This window comes from Drosophila willistoni (assembly GCF_018902025.1).
Source record: "Drosophila willistoni isolate 14030-0811.24 chromosome 2L unlocalized genomic scaffold, UCI_dwil_1.1 Seg168, whole genome shotgun sequence".
Taxonomy (NCBI): domain Eukaryota; kingdom Metazoa; phylum Arthropoda; class Insecta; order Diptera; family Drosophilidae; genus Drosophila; species Drosophila willistoni.
The window spans coordinates 3,377,085-3,398,738 of NW_025814047.1; the positions used below are offsets into that span (position 1 = coordinate 3,377,085).

Here is a 21,654-nt window from a genome sequence, read left to right on the forward strand (position 1 = left end):
TGTGGAGCATTTTTTTTGTACCCATTTGGAGAGCTCATCTATTTTTTTCCCCCTTTCTGCTCCTCATCCAATTAAGCATTTGAAGGTATTAAAAAAAACAGGTATGTTGGGGTTCGGTTGACAGTTTTATTTGGTTTGGCTTTAATGAAATAGATCAAAAAATTGTTTCAGCTTAGACTCTTTAGGCAATATGCAACCTCGGGTGTCTTGCCACGTATCCATTTGACAAATGAAGCCACACGCGTATTAACCGATGGCTGTTGAGTGGCACAGCCAAGGCCAAAACTAACTATACCCACAGCCATAAGACGTCCTTGTGCACTTCTCTCATAGAGAGCTCCGCCCGAATCGTATTGACAAGTATCTCTGCCCGGTGTATAAGTACAGAAAATATGAGTTGGCACAGTACCCAAAGAATTTCGGCATTGTTGGCCATCGATTACATCCAAATTGGTTTTGAGCAAACGATGTGTTTGTGGACCACCGTACGATGTGGTACCCCAACCGGCTGCAATCACTTGCTGACCCACCAGAGGTAACTTTTTTCCATTTAAAGCTGCTTGCAACGGCAGACAAGCAGGTCCAACATAGCGACTCCAGGTGATGGGTTTTTGAGTTTTCAGCAAGGCTATATCATTCTTCAGCTGACCATTGGGCAATTGGGCGAATTGCTCGTGCAGGATCAGTGTCTGTAGATCATAGCGACGAGTGAAGGGTGTTTCAAATCGTGTTCACCCACTACAATGCGTAGGAGTTCTGCTCTTTTGGTCTCCGAACTAACAAAACAGTGGGCAGCCGAGAGCAGATAGTATTGATGGACTGAAAATAAGAAGGGAATAGAACTTTTAATATCTCTTCATGATACAAGAAGGTTAAGGTTAAGGTTAAGGATACAAATATTGAGTTTATAGTATATTGTATTCCTGATGTAAACTTTACCTAATTAAACAAGAAAGGAACATTTATGTTGCGATAAAGCATTATGTCTTAGGCATTATAAGAAATTAATACTTGATGCACAAAAATGAAGATGTTGTAAAAATGTATCAGATATGCGGTTTAGCCTAAAAGACTGTGTCCTGCAGGGACTCCAAAATTTCTAATTACGGTGTGAGTCCAGACTACCTAGTCTCTGTTATCATGCATTAATTGTCCTTTGCATCTTAATAACACATGTCTACGAAAATGAGTCAAATTCCAGACCCAGAGACCAAGACTACACTATTTAAATTCATATTAACTTTGATTTGATAAGATTTCTTAACCTAAGAGCAAAAACATGTCACCTTTTTCATATTTTGTGGGTTATATGGGATCCAAAGTTCGGTTTCAGTTGGAAATATGACTTTTGTTCATTCTAATTAAGAAGAAAAGAATAATTTCCTCCTGAATCCCATACTTTTTATAGAATTGACTAATAGCTTTATATGGATTGAAGATGAATAAAAAACGCAGGAGATATAAAAAGCACAGGTAAAGATAACTAAAAGGTTAGAAAAGATAATCAAACTCTTAAAATAATCCTTTTGATATTCCATGTCTAGAGTTTTGTAAAACCAAGCCAAAGAAGGAGCTTTCTCCTAACTTTAAATAGCGAAATTTTTTTTAATTTATAAATTTGAGAATAAATTGAAGTCAAAATTTAAAAGAAATGATATTCGGACAAAAGATCAGTTCTTAATGAAAATGTAGTTGGAAAGAGTGGCGATTAAAAATGAAGTCTACAAACTCTACATAAGAATACAGAAGATAGTTACTAACAAAGTAACTAGTTAATATAAAAATTCAGAATCATTTCACTGAGTCTTCCCATATGCTATGGTACCTTTAAAAGTGGAAAGTTTTCTTAAAATAGTTAAAATAGCTAAAATTTGTAATAGGAAGTCAACAAAAGCAAAGAAAGTATAGTTACTTACTAATGGCTGCTCCGCAAAAGACCTTTCCTTGCTTCTTGGTCAAGACCCCGGCCATAGGTGGAAACTCATGGAGGGCAGCCTCGTCATTCGTTGGAGTGGCTATACGGGCTGGGGATGGCAAACTCCAGCCACAATCACAATTGGGCAGTTGGGCCTCAATCAGGCAAGAGAAACGTCCACCACCAGCAACTCCTGGTCTCCCTCCTCCTCCTCCTACTCCACCTGGACCACCGGTAAAAGTAAACTCTGTACTTGGTGTAAGAAAACCTGAAACAATTTTGCCACGTTTTGCGGAAGTCTTTGAACTGCTGTGACTTGGCAATTGTTTTAAGTAAACTGTGTGACCATTGTTGAAGTTGACGTTATTACGCTCCTCTTCATCCTCCACTGGTTCATCGTATAGGAGAGAGGCCACATATGCCAGAGCATCACTGACGCCCACATCCTGGAGCACGTGCAGAACCTCGTCACTTAGGTCCTCTTCAACATCTTCCTCTTCGGCAATTGGAGGAGGCGGTGTCGTTGTTGTTGTGGTGGAGGTGCTAGTGGTGACGGCAGCGGCCACTTTATCCTTTAACTTTGGTCTCGGCGGCTTCTCTGGCCATTGCTGGGATATGTAGGAAATCACAGCACGATTGAGAAAACTTTTTCGCTCAAATTTGCCGCTGCCACAAAAGTATTCGGATGTTGTCAACACCTCATCGCCCTCGGCATTGAAGTGGAACACTTCCTTTCGGCAGGTCAAATCCGTTGAGGGCTGCAGGGCAAAATAAAATTCCCATAAAGTCACAGTGAAGCTTCCACCGAAAGAAACTTACTCAACTTACCGTTTGCAATTTCAAATCACATTTGAATTGAATTAAATGATTGTCGGGTGCCTGCACAGCATAACGGCAAGAAGTTCCCACTGGATAAAGGCCAGGATAATAAGGAGAATTTATATATAATTTCTGGCCCGATTGTAATTTCACTTCATGATTACACTGCTCGTAGAGAGCCACAACAAAAAACACATTCCCTATGACCAGGAAAAACCAACAAACTAGCCGCATTACGTATTAAAAACCAAACGCGATCAACGACGATCCACAACGCACTGAAAGTACCACGAAACTGGCAGCCTCTTAAGAATGAAATGGGAAAGCCATCGAAACTATTGTGGCTGACACGCGACCCACACAAAGTTCCTGTACGTATATCACACGAAATATGTGTTAATTAGGGTCTTAACGAAATCCAAAACGAAATTTCAAAGCCGCCACACGAGACGCCCGCCCAGTTAATTGAAAGAAAGTGCAAGTGTGTCAGTCAGTCGAAAAAGATCTCCAAAAAATATGAAAACTGGTTTATGCCAACAGTTTTTTTTTTTATAGACCAAATAAGTGGCAAGTGCCAAATAATTTGAGGTAGGTTAGGAATTAACCAAAACAAAAAAAACCAAAGTAGGAAGACGTGGAGAAGAAATAGTGGAAACAATGAAGAAACTGAAGCTTAAAGATTATTTTAGACCACATTTATAGGAAATGAGATCAGCAAGTTAAGAGAAATGAGTAAGAACTTGAATGTGATTAGAAAATCGATACAAGTTAAGCACTTAATGAGATGTAGTTACGTGAGGAGTACATAAATGATGATAAATGATTATTAAAAGAAAGAATTATAATGAAAGTAGGTTCTAGTAGGTTGAAAGTGTGTAATGTTATGAGATTTATTTTATATGTAGCTGCGAGGATTGCCAAAAAGATCATCTATTTTAAATTGCTGATTTAACGAGTGAATACAAAGCTCTTATTTAGATAGAGATATAGTTTTACTTGCCTTATTAAATAGGCTTAACTATCTTAACTCTTATTAACTAGAAATACAATTCCAAGCAGAGAAAGAAGAAGTCTTGAATCCGTAACTAAAGGACCTCGTATGACTTCATGTTAGGAGATAATGCCCATCAAAAATCAATTTTACTTCTCAAATGTTGAAATTCGAAAGCAATCCAGGAACTTTCCCAGAAGGAGTGAATCCCTCTCCAAAAGTAAAGATCCGAAACCGCCATAATTTTCTTAAGGTGATCCTCTGTGGTCAGACCTCAAATTACCTAGTCCGAGGAATATCGGTTGACTCGAGTAGTCAGTCAAATATTAGTTTAGTCCAAAAAAAAGGCTTACTACATAGTTCTAAGGACTGTTTGACGAAGCGATGCTGCCCTTGGAATTAGAGGTTATTTTTGGTGACACTATTTTACTAGATGATTATGGAGTTCGTCAAGAGCGTCAAGAGACTTTGGTATACTTAAAGATCAGTCGGAAAGTTGCATGTTAAATTTTGTAGACTTCTCTAAATGGTCTAGACATAATATTTCTCTACAACATAGAACTGCTTAATAGTTAAAGACTTCACAAGGCTAAAACTCCTTTAATTTTTAAAAAGACATCGATTTCTTCTAACATATTAATTAATATTTGACTCAATTTCTTCTATACGAGTTTCTATCATATCAGTTTTCTATCTGCTTTTTCAAACTCTGTCTCTCCTTCTTTCTGTTTGGGGGCAATCCCCTTTAGTTGGCCACTTTGACGCCAAGTGGGTGTCAAGCTTGACGCCTTGCCTCAATGCGTTGCATGATGATTTGCGTTTCCCCTTCACGTATCAATCATGCATGGAAACGTTAACGCATCAGCGAAACTCTATAGGTCTTCGACTAGCCTACATCCTCCTTCTTTGGGTTTGTATTGCAATTAAAAGCAAATGTCAACTAATTAATCTCAGATACAGGACGAGAGTATTTTGTATACTGAACGTATGTATATACATACATCCATAGCCTACGGGCTTTCGACAGGCGATTGGCAATAAAAATGTTTGCCTTTTGGTTGGGTTTTTTTTTCGCTAGTCTCGTCAGTTGTATCGTATCTTCTTTTCAGCTAAATAATTAAACGTTTGGCATAACATATGAAGCATGCTTTTAGGCTTAAAGGCAATACAAATCTATGTCTGTCTCTCTATGTGGTTGGTTTTCTGTTTTTCACTTCTTTTTTTTTTCTTTTGCGTCGAGGCAGGTGGTGCAAGAGTAGGGGGGCAGGGGGTAGGTTTTTTGTCTAACTGGCGCATTGCATTCTGACTGCGTCTCGTTTCGTCTGAGCGTTTGTTTTTGTTTTTTATTTCTCTATTTCTTTCTTTGCCTGTATTTTGGCGCTGTTGCAATGTATTGACTGTTGCTGCTGTTGCTGCTGCTGCCGCTGCTTCTTTTTCCCATTTCTCTCTGTTTGTTTTAGTTTTTAGTACACGGTGCACGTCTGCACTCTGCTCTGCTCTGCCTTTGGTCTGCGACTTGCAAGCCTCCTCTACTTTCTATGCCTCCTATAAATGCTGCTGCGGCTGTTGTTCAATTTACGTAAAACGCGCGCTCTCAACTCAACGTCAACTGCAGTCGGTGCATAGGTACTCAGGAATGGGAGTGGGCGTTGGCGTGGGCGTGGTCGTGGCTATGGTATTGGTAGTGCCTGTTGGCACTAATTGAAAAGCAGCTACAGCAACATCTATAGAACTAGAGAATCATCCACTAACAACAGTTAGGGGCCTAGCTAGGATTGAGAATTTTTGTGGATGGCCTTAGACGAATTTTTGTTTTACTCGAGTACAGTAAGCATATTCCATTCAATTATCATGCGGAAAGTCTCTAAGAGCAGAAAGCAAACTATGAAAATAAAGTGTTTATTTATAAATTCACCCTTTTTAAAGTAAGTGTTCCATCAAAGACTACGGGCTAAGAAGTGTCTCTGATTTTTATGCAGATTCTACTACCGGCGTTAAACTGTTTAACAACGCTAATTTAAATTGCTTTATTTGTGTAATAAATTTCTTAAGGAAAACACCAAAACCAAGACCAAGAATGAAATGAAAAACGAAAGAATAAACAGCCGTGGCCATATGTGGATCTAGGCGGGGAAATGAGGGAAATCTGCTCCCAAAAGTAGACCATGAATTCGATTTTAGAAACATATAAAGAAGGTTTGAAAGGTCCTGCAGATAAAACATATTCTTAAGTCAAGCATTGCCTGTACACAATTTTTAAGTTACAAAGCATACGAAAAGTTATAAACTTTTTGCAAATACTGAACACTTTCAGTCTTTTACATACTGAAAGGAGCTTATTTCCCCCATTTGACAGTCCTCATGACCGTGGCATACTTTTTCCGACCTGAATTATATTTTGACCTATCGTTCCTATCGTTCATCTAATCTTGATTACATTTTGCATTGTAATTAGCAGTTACATATATCAAACTGACAAATATGAAGTTATCTAGAAAAATCACAAAAAACGACTTATCTCTTTAGCTCTTATGGGAGCTTTATGAAATAGTGGTTTGATTCGGCAGATTCCGAGATATACAAAACTTGCAGTTAAGCAAGTAATTAATTAATCATTGGCTATTTCTTGTATGGAATGATTTTAAAAACTGAGCTACAAAGTAGAGAAGACAAGTCTACTTGTAAATTTTGTGAAAAGATTTTAAATTTATGAGAGATTAAAATGTATAAAATATGTAGACTCACATATCAAGGTCTATTAACAAGAGTCTTATATATAGCTTTTCTAGCCATAACTGGCTGCGCATGATCGACACAATCCATTTCGAAGAAAATTAGTTGATGGAGTTCCTGAATTCAATGCCAATATTCACTGTAATAAGAAATCATAGGTCTTGCCCCTTGTTGCGGCCCTTAACCCTTTGTTTTTGGCATACTTTTGTGCTGCATTTGATTACAACGCAGAAGGGAAAAAAGGGGGAAAAAAGAAAAAGGAAAACACAAGCTACGATGCACAGGGCAGTTGCATCGTGTCAGTTGTAATGTGCGCCTAAACATTTGCGTTTAGTTTTCGTTTTGCATTCGGAACGCAATTGCAATCGTCCTGCGACGACTTTGACTATTCATTAGCGTGTATGCGCGCGCCAACAAAAAAAGGAAAAATAAACACATACACATACATAGAAGATGGAGGGAATGGGGCTACAAAAAAGGGTTAGAAAAAACCTCTAACAAGCTCAAAAAGCAATTTACAAGAGGCTGGCTAAAAAATTGGCAAAAATATCGACGTGCACGGCTCATGCAATTGACGTTTCGGGTTGGTAGGGGTGTTCTTTCCCTTACCTTCTCTTCCCTTTCCTTTCCTTTTTTTTTAGAAGACTAGGTGGTATTGCGGCAAGAAGGGGTTTGGTGGGGGCCTAGAGCTGCAGTTACATAAAACCACGCGTCGTACAAAAGCCGCCAAATCGGTGCTCACAAAGCTCCCCTCTAAGTCCCTTCTCCATCAGCAATGCAAAATACAAAATGGCGGCCAAAATTTTTATATATATACACAAATATATATAGATATCGTTATATATGTTGATACATACACATGTATGGAAAAAAAATTCGGTTTTGCAAAACTATTCCCATTTGTATTCGTACCGAAAGTTGAGCAGATAATGAAAAACACTTGGCGTTAGAGTATAGAATGGGTTTTTCGTAACCCCCATCCCAACTATGGGCAAAACATGATAAAATAGTAGTTATTTTATTTCATAAAATTTTAAATAAGCTCTTCCTAAAGCATCCTCTGCTGATAAGTCAAACACATTGCTTTGGGGTATTTACATATATCCTTTTTTTATCTCTGCAAATCATCTTCGAGACTTTTTAGCGTCCACTTTGTAATAGCATAAAGTTAGTAAGTAAATAAGTAAACAAAGGTTTAGTAAACAAATACAATACAATACATTGTTCGAATAAGATATTTTAATAAATTTTGGATGAGAATTGATTTATTATTATTATTATTATTATTTTCGTTTAACCCATTTTCTACCGCGCAAAGTTTTAAGTTAATGTATAAAATATATATTATATTAAGTTAATGTATAAGATAATATACATATAATCAAACTAGTTTACTAACTAGTTTACAGTAGTGGATATAGTGCTCGGAAATACATAAGTGAGAAATCCAGCCGAAATTGTGTTAAAAGGAGTCTGAGAACTCAATTTTTAAAATTTTAATAAATAAAGAACATTTTCAATGAACGGTGTATAAAAAATAGTCCCTGATTGCTAGCATTGTTAATATTTTTCCAACTTATACCTTAAAGGACAAGATTCCCTTTTCATTCATAAATCCGCCTGTAACTAGAAATTTATAAAGAAAACTAAAAAAACTACAAAATTGTAAATACTAGATGTCTAAATTTGCTGCTCGAATATACGAACAACGGCCAAATATTAATTAGTCCTTACCATTTTTCCATTTTTGCTAAAATGTGTATATTAATATTTTGTATATGTATACCTAAGTATAGTGATGAAGCGTATCTTCAGCGGAAAAGGACTTTGCATCGAAAACACCCATAGAACATTGTAAAGTAACTTGACCCAATTTTAAGTGATAGATATAGATATACACTAAATAGATTAATTTTTAAATACTACAAATGAAGTCTAAAAGTATTCACATAATTTTTCTTACCAAACAAAAGTAAAGAATTTAAGGGATAGTTAGACTGATAAGTAAGGCGTGGTCTGGTTATAAAAAGAGATACCCATTTTTATTATAACTTATGCATATCAAAGATATAATAAAGTTGTTAAAAACGGTTTTCTTTCCACAGTGCCATGAGTCAAAATTGTTTACAGCATTTTTTTGGTGTGTATTTGGCTTACCACAATTTTCGGAGGTTGCTGTTGTTGTGTTTTTTGTTTTGTTTGCTCCGTGTGTGGTCAGAAAATTAGCCAACGATTTTGTTTTCATATCCAGGTAGTAGTAGGCCAATTAAATTCATTCAAATATGAAATCTATGAATTTTACTTATGACTTATGAAGCTCAACATTTGGCATTTTCAATACAAACCTTGGAGCTTCAACAACAACAATACAACAACAACAAAACTTTTAGTTTGTTTCTATACAAAATTTTAATTTGTATTTCTTCCTTCCACCCGCTCTGGTACGTGTAGGCGCGCATCCTTCAATAGATATCAATTGGAATTACCATGTCAACGATCCGTAGCATGGTCAGTTTGCAGCATGTCAGTGTTCGTGATCCAGGACTTAATCAGAGGCGACGTAATCTAGTATATTTGCCGCCACGACGCCGTCCATTTCAATTGCAGTATTCAAAGGATAATGCATCAGCCGAATCCAAGCGTCCGCCTCGATTGTTGATCAAGAATTTCCTGAGTATACGGAATTTGGAAGAGCGTTCCATATTACCAGTGCCGCGTCATTTGTGGGAACGAATTATGACTGTCTCGCAACCGATATTCCAGCCACATCGTACTCTGCTGGATGATCGCAATCGTTGGACGGACTTTATGCAGCCATTGGTCAATGATGATGAATGCAAGCGTCTACGAGCTGAAGTCCGTCGGCGCGAGTGGGAGGTACCCGAGCCTGATCTGGATGTACATTGCGGCTTGGGCATGAATTTTTAGACATCATTAGCAAGTGAAGTGCCATCCTGATGCATTGCACTTGCTGACAGGTGTCTTCTCTGTATAAGATTTGATCAATTATTTGATCGGTAATACGAAATTATCACTCATGTTCAAATTCAGGCAATCTATGTCAGACTGTTTATTTAATAGACCTAACCATAAAATCAAGATTTATTGAAAGTATTTTCTTGCATTGGGGGAGAGTTTATTTTATCATGGAAATACAGATGGAAGATGACATCAAATCCGTAAGATTTGTTATTTACCCATTTAAAACCATTGACTGAATATATTTGATATTCACTTATTTGATTGTATCAATTCGTTTCGTAGAATCCCTATACACATTTGAGTTCTAATATTGTTGAAAGGATGTCAATTTACGATTGACATCTACTTTTAACTCTAATAAGTTCAAAAATTGTGGTATTTAAGCATAGAATAATTGAATAAATTGTGTTTCAAATATTTCGCAAACCTGCTGAGAATTGTTTTGCTGTTAATATTCGCTAGATTAGATGTAATACCTTAAATATGTCAAGTTTCTCCCTTTTTATTTTTAAATTTAAATTAAATTATGTATTTACGCCAACTTGAGGTAAATCTTTTAAAGATTTTTTTAAAGGCAACACAAAAAGGTAAGCATGTTGTCTGGAAAGATTTTTCAAGGACCATAAAGTTTTATCATCAATAGATTTTCTTAAAGAACTGTGCTGTAAAAATGATGTGTTTTAAGCGTGTGTGATAGGAAACTTATTTCATCCGTATATACCTCCTTAAAAATGTAGAAAACTAACTATTTCTGCCCTACATTCCCAGTAGCTTTGTTTCCCTATTTGCCCAATTGAAGGATAAGTGCTTTGATAAGTAAGAAAAAAAGTTACTCTTAACCTAAACCATATTAAAAATTTAGTAAACAATTAAGAAATCTTGTATTCAATATGAATAATATAAGAAATAGAAAAAAATGTGGTTTTGATAAGTGAAATTAATTTTATGGTTTTTTTTTGTTAAATTTTTTAGATGTTTAGTTAAAGGTTATAAGAGGTTATAAGTTGGTTACGAATTCTTATGTTAAGTGATTATTTACCAAATCCATAAGTCGTATCACAAACGTTCTATCTATCGGCTATTGATCAATCACTCAGAAAAATAATTCTCTTAATATTTGTATTTTACGTATTTCTTTTTATTACTTATATTAATTATTTGTGTAGACAATTCTTTGTTATTGTTTCTTGTGTATTGTGTTATTTTTCATTCACACTTATTGTGAAAATAATCTCTCATATGATATATATATAAATTCTAACTATATATCGTATGTACCATAGACCATGCGCCTTCGGAAATCCAACCAACGATAACGAGGATTACGATAACTCATTGGTCGTTGATTAATGCCAGAAGAGTACGGGGTCTCCATCATCGGTTCATTTAAATGTTTGAGATAGTTTCTCACATAAGAGCGTGGAGCATGATGATATTCAGGATTCGGTTCACTTTGCTGCCATTTTGCTCTATATTGATGAAGTTTGCTTGAATTCTCAACTCTGTTGTTTCCTTTGTAATGGGCATTTCGATTTGGACAATGCCATGGAGAGCCATTGGCCAAATTGTTAATGAATTTGCAAAGATTCTGACCAGTCGAGAGCATAATGAATTGAAATCCGTTGAAAACTATGGAATGGAAAGCGACTTTAAAATAGTTGCACTTATTGCAGGTCCACAACAAAATTTTGGAATGCACTTTACACTCGAAGGGAGTTGCTTACTTAAAGGCCGAAAAGTACATAAATTTTTATATTATGAAAAAAAAAAAATGGAAAAACTGTTTTATTTTGATGCGTGTATGTGTGTGTGTGTAGATATTTGTGAAAACTGATCAATCTTAGCTAGAAAAGTGATGTACTCATTTTTCAATAGATTAAAGTTCTCTGAAATTTTATGGATTGCTTACTAGGTTCGACCAAAAATGGGGCGAGGTTCAAACGAACCAAGAAGAAACAATGCTTTGTGATTTTTCTTTAGGGTTTTCCATTTCTTAACAATTATAAATTATGTGATTTGTTTTTAAGTCTTGTTCTAAATACTTTAAAGTTTAAATGAAAATTCTTATTAAAAATTGCAAAATTATATAAAATTATATATGTACAATATTTCTTCACAATTGTTGTTTGAGAAGGAAGACAAAATTAATGATATTTTTTTGTCAAATAATTTTTGATTTCTGATCAAATTTCGAGTCCCAACTTTATAGGGACTGCCATGAGGGGAGGAACTTGAACTAATAGGAGAAGGTTTTATCACGGTTTACTTAATATTTCAACCTAAATAAAAACGACGTTAATTAAATCGTCCATTAGTCGGTCTTTACTTTAAATCTGATCATAATGATTTCTTTTTTTTCAAACATTGAAATCTATTTCCATCAAGTAGACTTTTACCTGGACACAAAACATAATTGAAACAATTAAAAAATGAAACAATAAAAAAAAGAAACCTTTTTGGCACTTGTTGTACATCAAAGTCAAAGCCTAATTACGTTCATAAGTGCAGTAAAAATGCAAAAAGGAAAATGTATATGTAAAATGAAAAAAAAAAGAGAAAAATCAGATTGCAAATGTACATCAAAATTAGCTCTGGCCACGTTAAGAGCCAGGACCAAAGTCGCTGTCGCGTCTCTGTCACAGTCGGTGGGCAAGTTAATTGTGAACTCAGCAGTAGGACACTGTCGCTAAGCTCTGAAAGGACCCTCGACTGTGCATCGCCCCACTGGTTCCCGTCCCGGCCCCATCCCATTTATTTCCCGTTTCCCCCCAAATTGATTTCTTTTTTTTTGTATATTATAAAATTTATGCTACTCTCGGCTGCTTTGTTACAGTCTCTGGCACTTCATTCCCTGTTGTTATTTTTTTTTTTACAATTTTGTTCCCAAGCTTTTGTTGTCGAGTGTTCGTTCGCCCGTTTCCCACTCCCCCCACAAGCAGTCTCCGAACTGCCAAAAGAAAGGCTTGACAATAAAAATTATGAAGCATATTACTTGAGTGCCACTTGTATTCCTCTTTTCGTTTCAATCCTTTCTTTTTTGCCACTTTTTTGTTGTGTATTTTCCTTTTGGCTTTGTGTTTCGTGTTTTTGTTTTGTTGTTGTATACTGTTTTTCTTGTTTGTTTTAAGTATGTCGCTAGTTTGTGAAGAGCAAACTTGCGTGTTAAGGTACCTAGCAAATGCAGAATGCAAAAAAAAAAGGGTTAAGAACTCTTTTGGATTATAATGAAGTGCAGTCGGTTGATGCGATTTGGGCTAAGTGCGGAAAGAGGACTAAAAAATTGGTGACAAGAGACTTCCTGTGAATGGAATTGAAGTCAAAGATGAAATACGGTTCCGGGTGAAACTTTAATTGGAAATCACAGTCCAAACGAAGTTTTCTCTGAATTGATCTGAATTTCTTTTTTTAGGGAATAACAACTCGTATGGTCTAAAGAATGTTGCCTATAAGAAAGGTGATTATAATCAATAAAAAGTCCAGGATGATTAAAAACTCAAATCTTTTTCTGTTATTTCTAATGATTGAAGTGTTATTTGAAGATTCCATTTAAATTTGTGGTCAATGCATGCGTTAGGAGTAACAAAATTTCTATTTTGGAGATACAAGGTTACAAGTCTGCATTTAAAATGTGAGTAATTTCATTATAATATGAGCTGTGTACGGATAACTTGGCTATGAAGAGTTCAAATATTAAATCGACACTATATAAACGGTTTCAATATACATATATATACATATATACCTATATATATTAAGCAAATCGTTGCATAGAACGAGATGTAAACATATAAAATACCTCTTATACTTACCTTTTTTTTTTAAAAATTTTATATAAAATTTGCATAATTACACGAACCAAACGATTGATTGATATACCGATTGTTTAAAAACACATTGCTAATATTTGATGAGGGAAATATATTTGTTTAAATCAAAAATTTTAATATTTAGTGTTTCTGCCAAAGTGTTGAAATTTCAAAATTTTTCAATCCACTTGTTTACTGAATGCTTTCCAGTCTAAATGATACTTCAAGAAGTATTCTCTAGACTATAATTCACTCAATTGGATTCACATTTCATATTTGCCATAGATCAATTTGCGTCTAAATTCCGACCAACGATATTGATTCGTAAAGCATTGAAAATCCCCATGTGTGGGATGTCTTTGCAATGCCCTCGAGTATTTCTTGAGCACACGTCGTCGTTCGTTTACATTGATCTTTGGTTCCAGTTTGTGTTGATATCGACGGCTATCTTGATTTTTAGGATGATTCTTAGCCACATATACTTCAGGTATAGTGCGTCGGGACTCGGGATGGGAATTGGGACACACATCCGCCGAGATTTTGGAACGCAAACCAAACGAACGTCTGGTCAGATGTGCACCCAAAATTTCAGTAGAATTGCGTCGCATCCAGTTGGCTAAAATCTTTGTCGGAGTCATTGTTATTTTTAAAGGAATTCTATTGAAAATTTAGAATTTTGTTTCTGGTTAAAAAAAAAAATTACTGAATTTTGACACTTTTGGTCAAGAACATAGGTGGGAATTTTGATGTTTGTGATGATATTGTTTCGATACTTTTTCGATAGGCAGAAAAAGGCAAACATAAACGATAACTTTCAATGTTATATACAAAATTCAAATAATGTCCGATTTATTCATTAATGGAAATTTACGTACCTTTGCCGCCAGTTGAGATTTTAATTTGGTCTAATAGAAACAGTGTGGTAAAACAGCGTATATTAATATCGGATATCGATAATTTGCGCCAAGACTAATAAAGTTACTTAAAGATTCAAAAGATTTCGTACACTTGCCAAGGTTTTCATAGAAATATTATTAGAAATTTTTATTTTTCATATGAAATTTACCAGTTCACATTTTATATCGACAAAACTATCCGATATTTTCCCTATAAAATATAGATGTCTAAGAAATGAAACATATATGAAAGTGAAATGTAGATTCATTATGCAAATTTCTCTTAAAGTATAGTAATATTAGTAACCCAAAAACTTTAAGCTCTTTTGTGAAGACTCTTTTGTGAAAATCTTTTGTGAAAATAAAAAGAGGGCTCTCTTGTCTTTATCCTCAAAAAATGTGTGAAGAATAATCCCAAAGAGAAAGTAATCAAATAAAAAAGAAAATTTTACAAGACAAGCAAAATTTATGTAATAATTAGCCTTCAGACAACGATTTTTATGTTTTTTTCAGCTTTTTCTTTAGTCTTCCTTCGTATTTTGTTAAGATTTTGATAAGAGCTTATAGACCATAGACCATAGATTTTCACACATGTCACCAAATATGGTTTTTTGGGGGGTTTTAAATAATGGATCACGAAAAATTTGCATTGCACTAGATTTTAACAATTTAACCTCATTTAAAAAAATCTTTAAAAATTTTTTCTGATTTTCAACTCGATTGCTAGAATAGCTATACTATAGTATAGCTAGGAAGATTTTGCGACTTTGTACAATGTTTACTAGAAAATTCTAAAACAATATTCTTTCATTTGTATGCAATTTTAATATCGATAGAAATTTCTGATAAACAGATTATAAATTATAAATTGCATACACATCTTAGTCAGTATTTTTGTTTTCACTATGTCCCAAAGTGATTCCGTATCCAAATGAAGTTGTTTTACTTATAAAATATTCTCATTGAAAACCTCTTTTTAACAAAGAAAAGTTCCCAGATTTTGTGTTGATATTTTTATTTTTTCCGAACGCATTTAGGTCTTGCAAATTTTATGGGATATATTTTGGAAAAAATCAACACCGAAGACACATCATTGTATTGTTGTTCCGTTTTTTTTTTTAAAGCAAATTGTCCAAACTGAGTCCTGATTATTTTCTTTTTTCAAGTGAATTGTCCAAACTGAGTCCTGATTATTTTTTCTTTTTTCAAGTGAATTGTCCAAACTGAGTCCTGATTATTATTTTTTTCTTTCTTTTTTTTAAGTGAATTATCCGAATTGAGTCCTGGTGTTTAGAATGATGCACGGCCATAGATCATGCTATGACGGAACTCGGCCCAACGATTACGATGGTTTACATACGATGAATACGGTGAGCGAACCTTCTTGCAAATGACAGCTTCCTTGAGATGTATTTTCTGGGCCGAAACACGTTTGAATAGATCATCGGACAGACAGTCGGTAAGAGAATCTTCATCATCTTCGTCTACGGAACCAAAGATTGTTTCGCGTACAGTGCGAAGATCTTCCTCTGCCGTATTCATTTTTGTCATTGGGTTGGAATTTCGCTTTTGGTCTTGAGGCTGCTTCTTTTTGTCTGTCGAAACGATGTCAATTTTCAAATCCATTTCTTCTGAAGGAAGAGTTGATGACGTGGTGCCCTCATTTGTGGCCAGCTGACGAGCCTCTTCTTCTGAAATGGTTAAGTTCGTCCGGTTCTGCCCTCTGATTAGCACTTCCTTGAGGCGATTCCTGTTTTCTCTGTTCACATCGTCCATTCTGTTCATCTCATTGTACTCCTGATGACGACGCTGTTTGGCTGCATTCTGAGCGGTCAAGATGTTGTTGCGCCGTGTTGGGGCCACATAACGCATTATCGGATTTGCATTGGATCGGTTCTCCTTATAATCGCTATTCCAATGTCTCTGTTGATTCTGGGTGGACACCTGAGGTGGACATCTGGGAAGTCCACGCCGACGGCTGGATATATCTCTGATAATCAATCCATTGACTCCTCCCTCTATGAACATGCTTTTGGCCAGTCCAATTTGGCTCAGGCTTTTGATCGACCGCAAGTTCTTTGAGACGACTGACATTCTGCTCAATTTTTTTTGTTCTCGCTCTCCTTAAAGTTACTACAAATTTTGTACTTTTTACCAAAAACCAAGAAAACGAATCAATTAGTCTGTGGTTATGAAACAAAAATACTCTTTAAATTTTGTTGCAGTTGTTAGACTTTAAATTTTTGTTTTTCCGGCGCGTTGTTGCGATTGTGGCGGTATGGGCCAAAAAATTTTATTTTTTAGATTGTAGATTTTATGAACGAAAATTTTGAAACTGAGAAATTTATATTGGAGCAGCTCAAAGATTCACAACAATGATGGCTGACATCTATTCTGTGGCAAGTTGACGACTGACAACAAAGCCAAAGGATACTTTTGACTCACACAAACTCACAGAAAAACAGAAACATATATACATACATATGTATGTGTATGTATAGGTATGAACAATAAATTTGATCATTTATTTATTATTATTTGTATTTGTCAAAGGAATTCAATTTATATTCTTCTCTTCAGTTGAGAGCTAACAAATTAAATAACAAAAGAAATAAACATTTTTCCTTCCTTTTTTCCGTCACATTTCAACATATTTATTAATTTTGCACAAGCTTGTTGAACAATTTCTCCCTCAAGTAAGAATAAGTTGTGGAAAATTTAACGCAATTGTTGAGATAAAACAGAAATGAAAATACGCACAGACACGTATACGTATACACACATAAACAACGGCGACAACAAATTGAGTTAGCACACAATTACAACAACAATTATGTCGTGAAGATGCCTGCATTTTACAATAAATGCAAATGCAAAAATACAACAACAATCACTAGTAAATCAATTTTACAAGTTGTTCTTTAAATACTCTTATTGTTACCAAGAAATGATTAGAAAACATTAGAAATTCTTCTTTCTTGACTATAGAAACTTATTTAAAAATTCGAATTAATTTTAATTTAGATGTAATTTATCAACAAGTATGTAAGATACTTGAAATTATCTCGGGGCAAGTTAGCCTATCTTAAATGTTTGTTCAGTAGTCAAATTCTAAGAATTCATTAATCTACCAGAAATCTATTTAAACGCAACATAATAAAAGCCGTTTTATCTAAAGCCGTTTACTACGTGTTGTTTACGGCACTTGCTGATATGGTCTATTAAGTAGAAAGCTTATTTAAAACAACAAAACTTCACCTGAGAAACAAAACTTGGTACATTTTTTAGCACTGGAAAATTTATAACAAATGACTCATGAAATTTAGCAACATTTATTATCTTTGGCAGTCAATATTTTTCCACTTATGATATTCACATTCTTAAAAAGATATATTTTATATGGTTTCTATGCGTTTTTGATTTAGAGTCGATAAAGAAAATACAAGGTGTAGGTTTTTCATAAAATTGACCTTCGATATTTTACGAGATTGAACATCGATCTTAGGAGAGAAAATTTCCCTTATTGCCTACGCTGGGGATTCGCCACTGATCCCAATACAAAGTTTTCAAAGTGACAGAGTCGTGGAGATTTTTGAGGCCCTACCCAAGAAAGTTAATTCCAGCCCCCCTAAAGAACATTTTTGTTGCCAAGATGATAAGTCTTACCTAAAAAAGCCAACCCTTTCGTCGACCTTTTTAACAAAGATAAGTTAAACAAACTTGGAAGATCTACTTTTCAAGCTTTTACAGCATTTAAGATATATTATAAAGGTATGCATCCAAGTGTTAAGTTTTCGTGATTAAACGAAACTTTCCATTTAATATATGTTTGATAAGATAAACGCAATACCTAAGCTACAGGCTTAGCTCTATTAAGAATGCCCATGCAGTTTAGTGGATGAGCAAATAATTGTGCCCTATTAACAATATTTGCATTCTGATTTTGTCGAGGATACGCCAAAACTGGTTGTGAATTATAACAAAATTAACAGCAACCTTTGATTGGTTGCGAATTATAACTTAATAAACGCAAATCTTCAACTACTTGTGAATCATAACTAAATGAAAAAGAAAGCTATTAATATTAATTATTTATTTACCATAATTTTATAAGCAATAAAGTGATATTAAGAAACATATAAGATAAATGGTAGATCCTTGTTTTGAGTAATAGTAAGAACGCTCTATCCTTTGAGGCTTAAATCAGTCATCTTAGGTACCATTTTCCATGTAATATATATAGAGTTATAGTTATAGTGTAATATATATATGTAGAGTATAGTTTGGAGACACGCAGAATTGGAAAATTGGAAAAATATTTCCATTTATTTAATATATGGTAAATATAATGAGTCCTGGCAAATTTCATCTATAGTCTCATATAAATAGTGTATAAATCAGAGCAAGGAAACTTGCTGGCATCTAAAGAACTATAACTCGAGGCATTTAAAGGCCAACGGGGGAATAAGTGGTATAAGATGGAGGGAAAGTAAAAGTTGAGTGTTGTGCGTTGTGTTTAAATATAGGCAAAACATGTCACAGCGTTTTTAATTTAAATGCAAATTAAGGCCTTTGTCAAAAGCCTTAAACTGCCTGCGGGGGTTGGCGAAGAGCCAAGTGCAAGAAAGTTGACTAAGGAATTGAATTGTGTGTATTAGATGCGTATTTGGTTAAGAGAGAGAACGAGAGAGAGAGAGACAGAGACGGAAAATAAATCACAGCTCCTATTCTTTTTCTTCCTCCTGTTTCTCCTCTTTTATTAACGCACACATACTGAACCGCCCACATAGCGCCACAGCCAATTTAGATGGGATGTTATGCGTGTATTGACCCCAATGCCAAAGGGTTGACCACAAGCTCGCCCATAACTGATGACACCTAGCAGGAACATGCGTTCACGTTGACGCAAAATGACCGGACCGCCTGAATCATATTGGCACGAGTCCTGACCCTCTCCGCGAGAGTCATAAGTGCATAGTTGATTGGCCGCAATGCTAGAATTGTATTGCCTGCGACACGAGGCATTGTCCAAGGTGAGTAGAGTGGCTTTTTGTAATGTATTTGATTTGGGACGAGCGAATCCCAATGTACCCCAGCCAGCAATGTCCACATTGACATAATTAAATGCATTCTCGCTGTAAAACGGGATAAGGATTTAAATATTATTGCAAATGAATCTTGGTGCAAACTTACGATTCTCTAAGGGGTAGACAAATAGGTGCCACGCCCCGTGACCATTCAATGGGTCGCATTGTCTGCAATAGAGCTATATCATTCTGATCTCCAGAATTTGTTACTATATAATTTGGATGATTGATAATTGCCCTTATGGCATATTGAGCAGCATATATCGATTCAGTTGCTAGTATCAAAAAGAAAATTCAAAATCTAAATCAAAGTTTTCTCAAGATTTTCAATCCCTTACCTGAACTGAGATCATGATCACCCACTAGAGCCATTAAACGACTTGCTATTGGCTGTCGTGCCGTACAATGAGCTGCTGTCACTATATAACGATCACTTACAATAGTCCCACCACAAAGGATGTTTAAATTAGAGTTTAAATCACGTATACCCACCATGGAAGGATACTCATGTTTGCTCGCCTCTCGCCCATTGGCTATACGTGTGGGCAGGGACCAACCACAATTGCAGGGCGCTGGACGAGCCACTGCCTGGCAACTGATTCTCGCCCTCTGTTGACTTTGTGGACTTGTCGAATAATAGGCGACCGCAAGATTTTGAGAATTCGAAGTTCTAGTTATCAGACCCATGCGGCAATAACGTTCAGCATCACGAAATTGTAAATCACCATCCAGAGAGACAAAAAGGAACACTGAATTGCAAGCATCGGAAAACTAAAAAGGGTAGAAAGAGTCTTTAAGATCGACTTGCTAGTTATTAAGTCACAAGAACTTACCAATTCAAAGCGACAGTTCAGTTGGATGACATGATTAGCTGGTGCACTCACACGATATCTACAATTGCTGCCTGGAGGCAAACTGCCAGGATAATTTAAGCTAGTTATATTTATCATTTGATTGGTTTGTAAATTATATTGTCTGGTGCATTGTTGGGACAAAATTCCTTGAATTCCAAGCAATATGAATAAGGAAATGAGTTTATCTTGCCACATTTTCTTGAGGAGACTAAATTAATGTGCCCTGAGAAATCTTCTTTATATAGGTATCTACTTGCATGCAGAAAATATTTATTTATTTAATTGAAATAATAATTAAATAAATGGCTCAAGATAAAGATGATATTTAAGTGAAGGTCTCTGCTCTGTCTGTGCTACTTTTTGCATACCAATATTGAATTGATCTTGAAATGTAGATACATATAACCGATTCGGTAAGAGGAAGCAAATCCATTAAGATAAAGTATTCATCATGTACTTCTGCGATAAACTATATTGAGAGGAAAGAACTACGTATATAAATGATCCTGGTCCTAAGAATTCTTTATGGATTGCTTTTTTATCATAATTGTATGTGGCTAGCAACAAAAAATCCAAGTAAATCATTTTAAAAATCATTCTATCTCAAATAAAATGGCTGCGGTTTATAAGGTTTATAATTAGGGGTGTAACTTGGCCTTTCTTAAATTATTCTATTTTTAAGGTGAACTTATATTACATGTTTTCGAACTCAATTCATTTTTCCCCTTGAAACACTTCTAAAATTTATCTTCAATTACATATGTATAAATCTCATTCTTAATTTCTATTTAACTTACAAAGTTTTTAGGGTTTTTTATTTTAGTCTAAATCCTCGATTTTTCTAAAGATTTTTGTAGAATAATTTTTTCTTTATAGTTAATTTTTAATAACACTTATCTCTCGCTCTGTGAAATAAAATATAACAGTCTGATCTTCTAATTATAATACGTCATATTAGCCACATAACAATATTTTTTTTTAAGGGCGAAGGGTGAGCATCTCCTATCTGCATCTGTTATCTGTGCAGACAATAAGGATATTGTCAGATTTTGACGTTTGCAACTAAGATTTAGAAATGTCAAGAAAAAAGCTGTTGGTTGGTTAAGTGGAGAAGCGAAGGGGAATTGAAGAGGCGTGAAGGTGTATAGTTTAATCCAATGTAAGTAGTCTTCTTTAATGGTCTTATAAACAGTCTTCATCAATAACAGACGATTATGCCTGTGTAGATTTTCTTAGTAGGTCACTTTCAGCCTACAAAGATCTCCTTGAAGACTCATGGTACCTCAAGCTTTTCCATTCGAAGTGAGCGTTGCAGATTGTTCCAGCTTGTGAAAACTCCATCTGGAAACTTTGTGATAAGGGTGCACTTAGAGCTAAAAAAGGCTTTCAGATATGATCGTTAGCAGATAGGTTTTGTGTCTCTAAAGTCAAAGGTTAGATAAGTCATTAGATTTAAGAAATTAAAAATAAAACTCAACAGCTGCAATCATTTAGCTCAGTTGAGTAGTGTGAGAGATCATCTGATACATACATATGTCTTTATGAAATCATTACGAAATATGATGAAAAAA

At 35.1% G+C, this 21,654-nt stretch overlaps 4 protein-coding genes across 4 annotated transcripts; 1 reads left to right on the forward strand and 3 right to left on the reverse strand.

Moving 5' to 3' along the window:
* Positions 1-167: 167 nt before the first annotated feature.
* On the reverse strand, positions 168-19,916 carry LOC6640926. Its single transcript, XM_002063671.4, is given in 8 exon segments — positions 168-727; positions 730-819; positions 1,917-2,113; positions 2,162-2,673; positions 2,744-2,934; positions 5,336-5,457; positions 10,201-10,237; positions 19,631-19,916. Coding segments are annotated over 8 exon segments (1,995 nt in total).
* On the forward strand, positions 8,771-9,557 carry LOC6641079. The gene has a single exon (XM_002063672.4). The coding sequence runs from the start codon at positions 8,946-8,948 to the stop codon at positions 9,384-9,386; it is 441 nt and encodes a 146-aa protein (XP_002063708.1). The 5' UTR covers positions 8,771-8,945; the 3' UTR covers positions 9,387-9,557.
* LOC6641080 lies at positions 10,557-11,292 on the reverse strand. The gene is made up of 2 exons (XM_047009755.1): positions 11,145-11,292; positions 10,557-11,069 (listed from the first exon to the last, which is right to left on the reverse strand). Exon 2 carries the CDS (start codon positions 11,044-11,046, stop codon positions 10,702-10,704), a length of 345 nt encoding a protein of 114 aa, XP_046865711.1. The 5' UTR covers positions 11,047-11,069; positions 11,145-11,292; the 3' UTR covers positions 10,557-10,701.
* LOC6640726 lies at positions 14,948-16,554 on the reverse strand. Its single transcript, XM_002063675.4, has one exon. The coding sequence runs from the start codon at positions 16,234-16,236 to the stop codon at positions 15,433-15,435; it is 804 nt and encodes a 267-aa protein (XP_002063711.1). The 5' UTR covers positions 16,237-16,554; the 3' UTR covers positions 14,948-15,432.
* Positions 19,917-21,654: the final 1,738 nt, after the last annotated feature.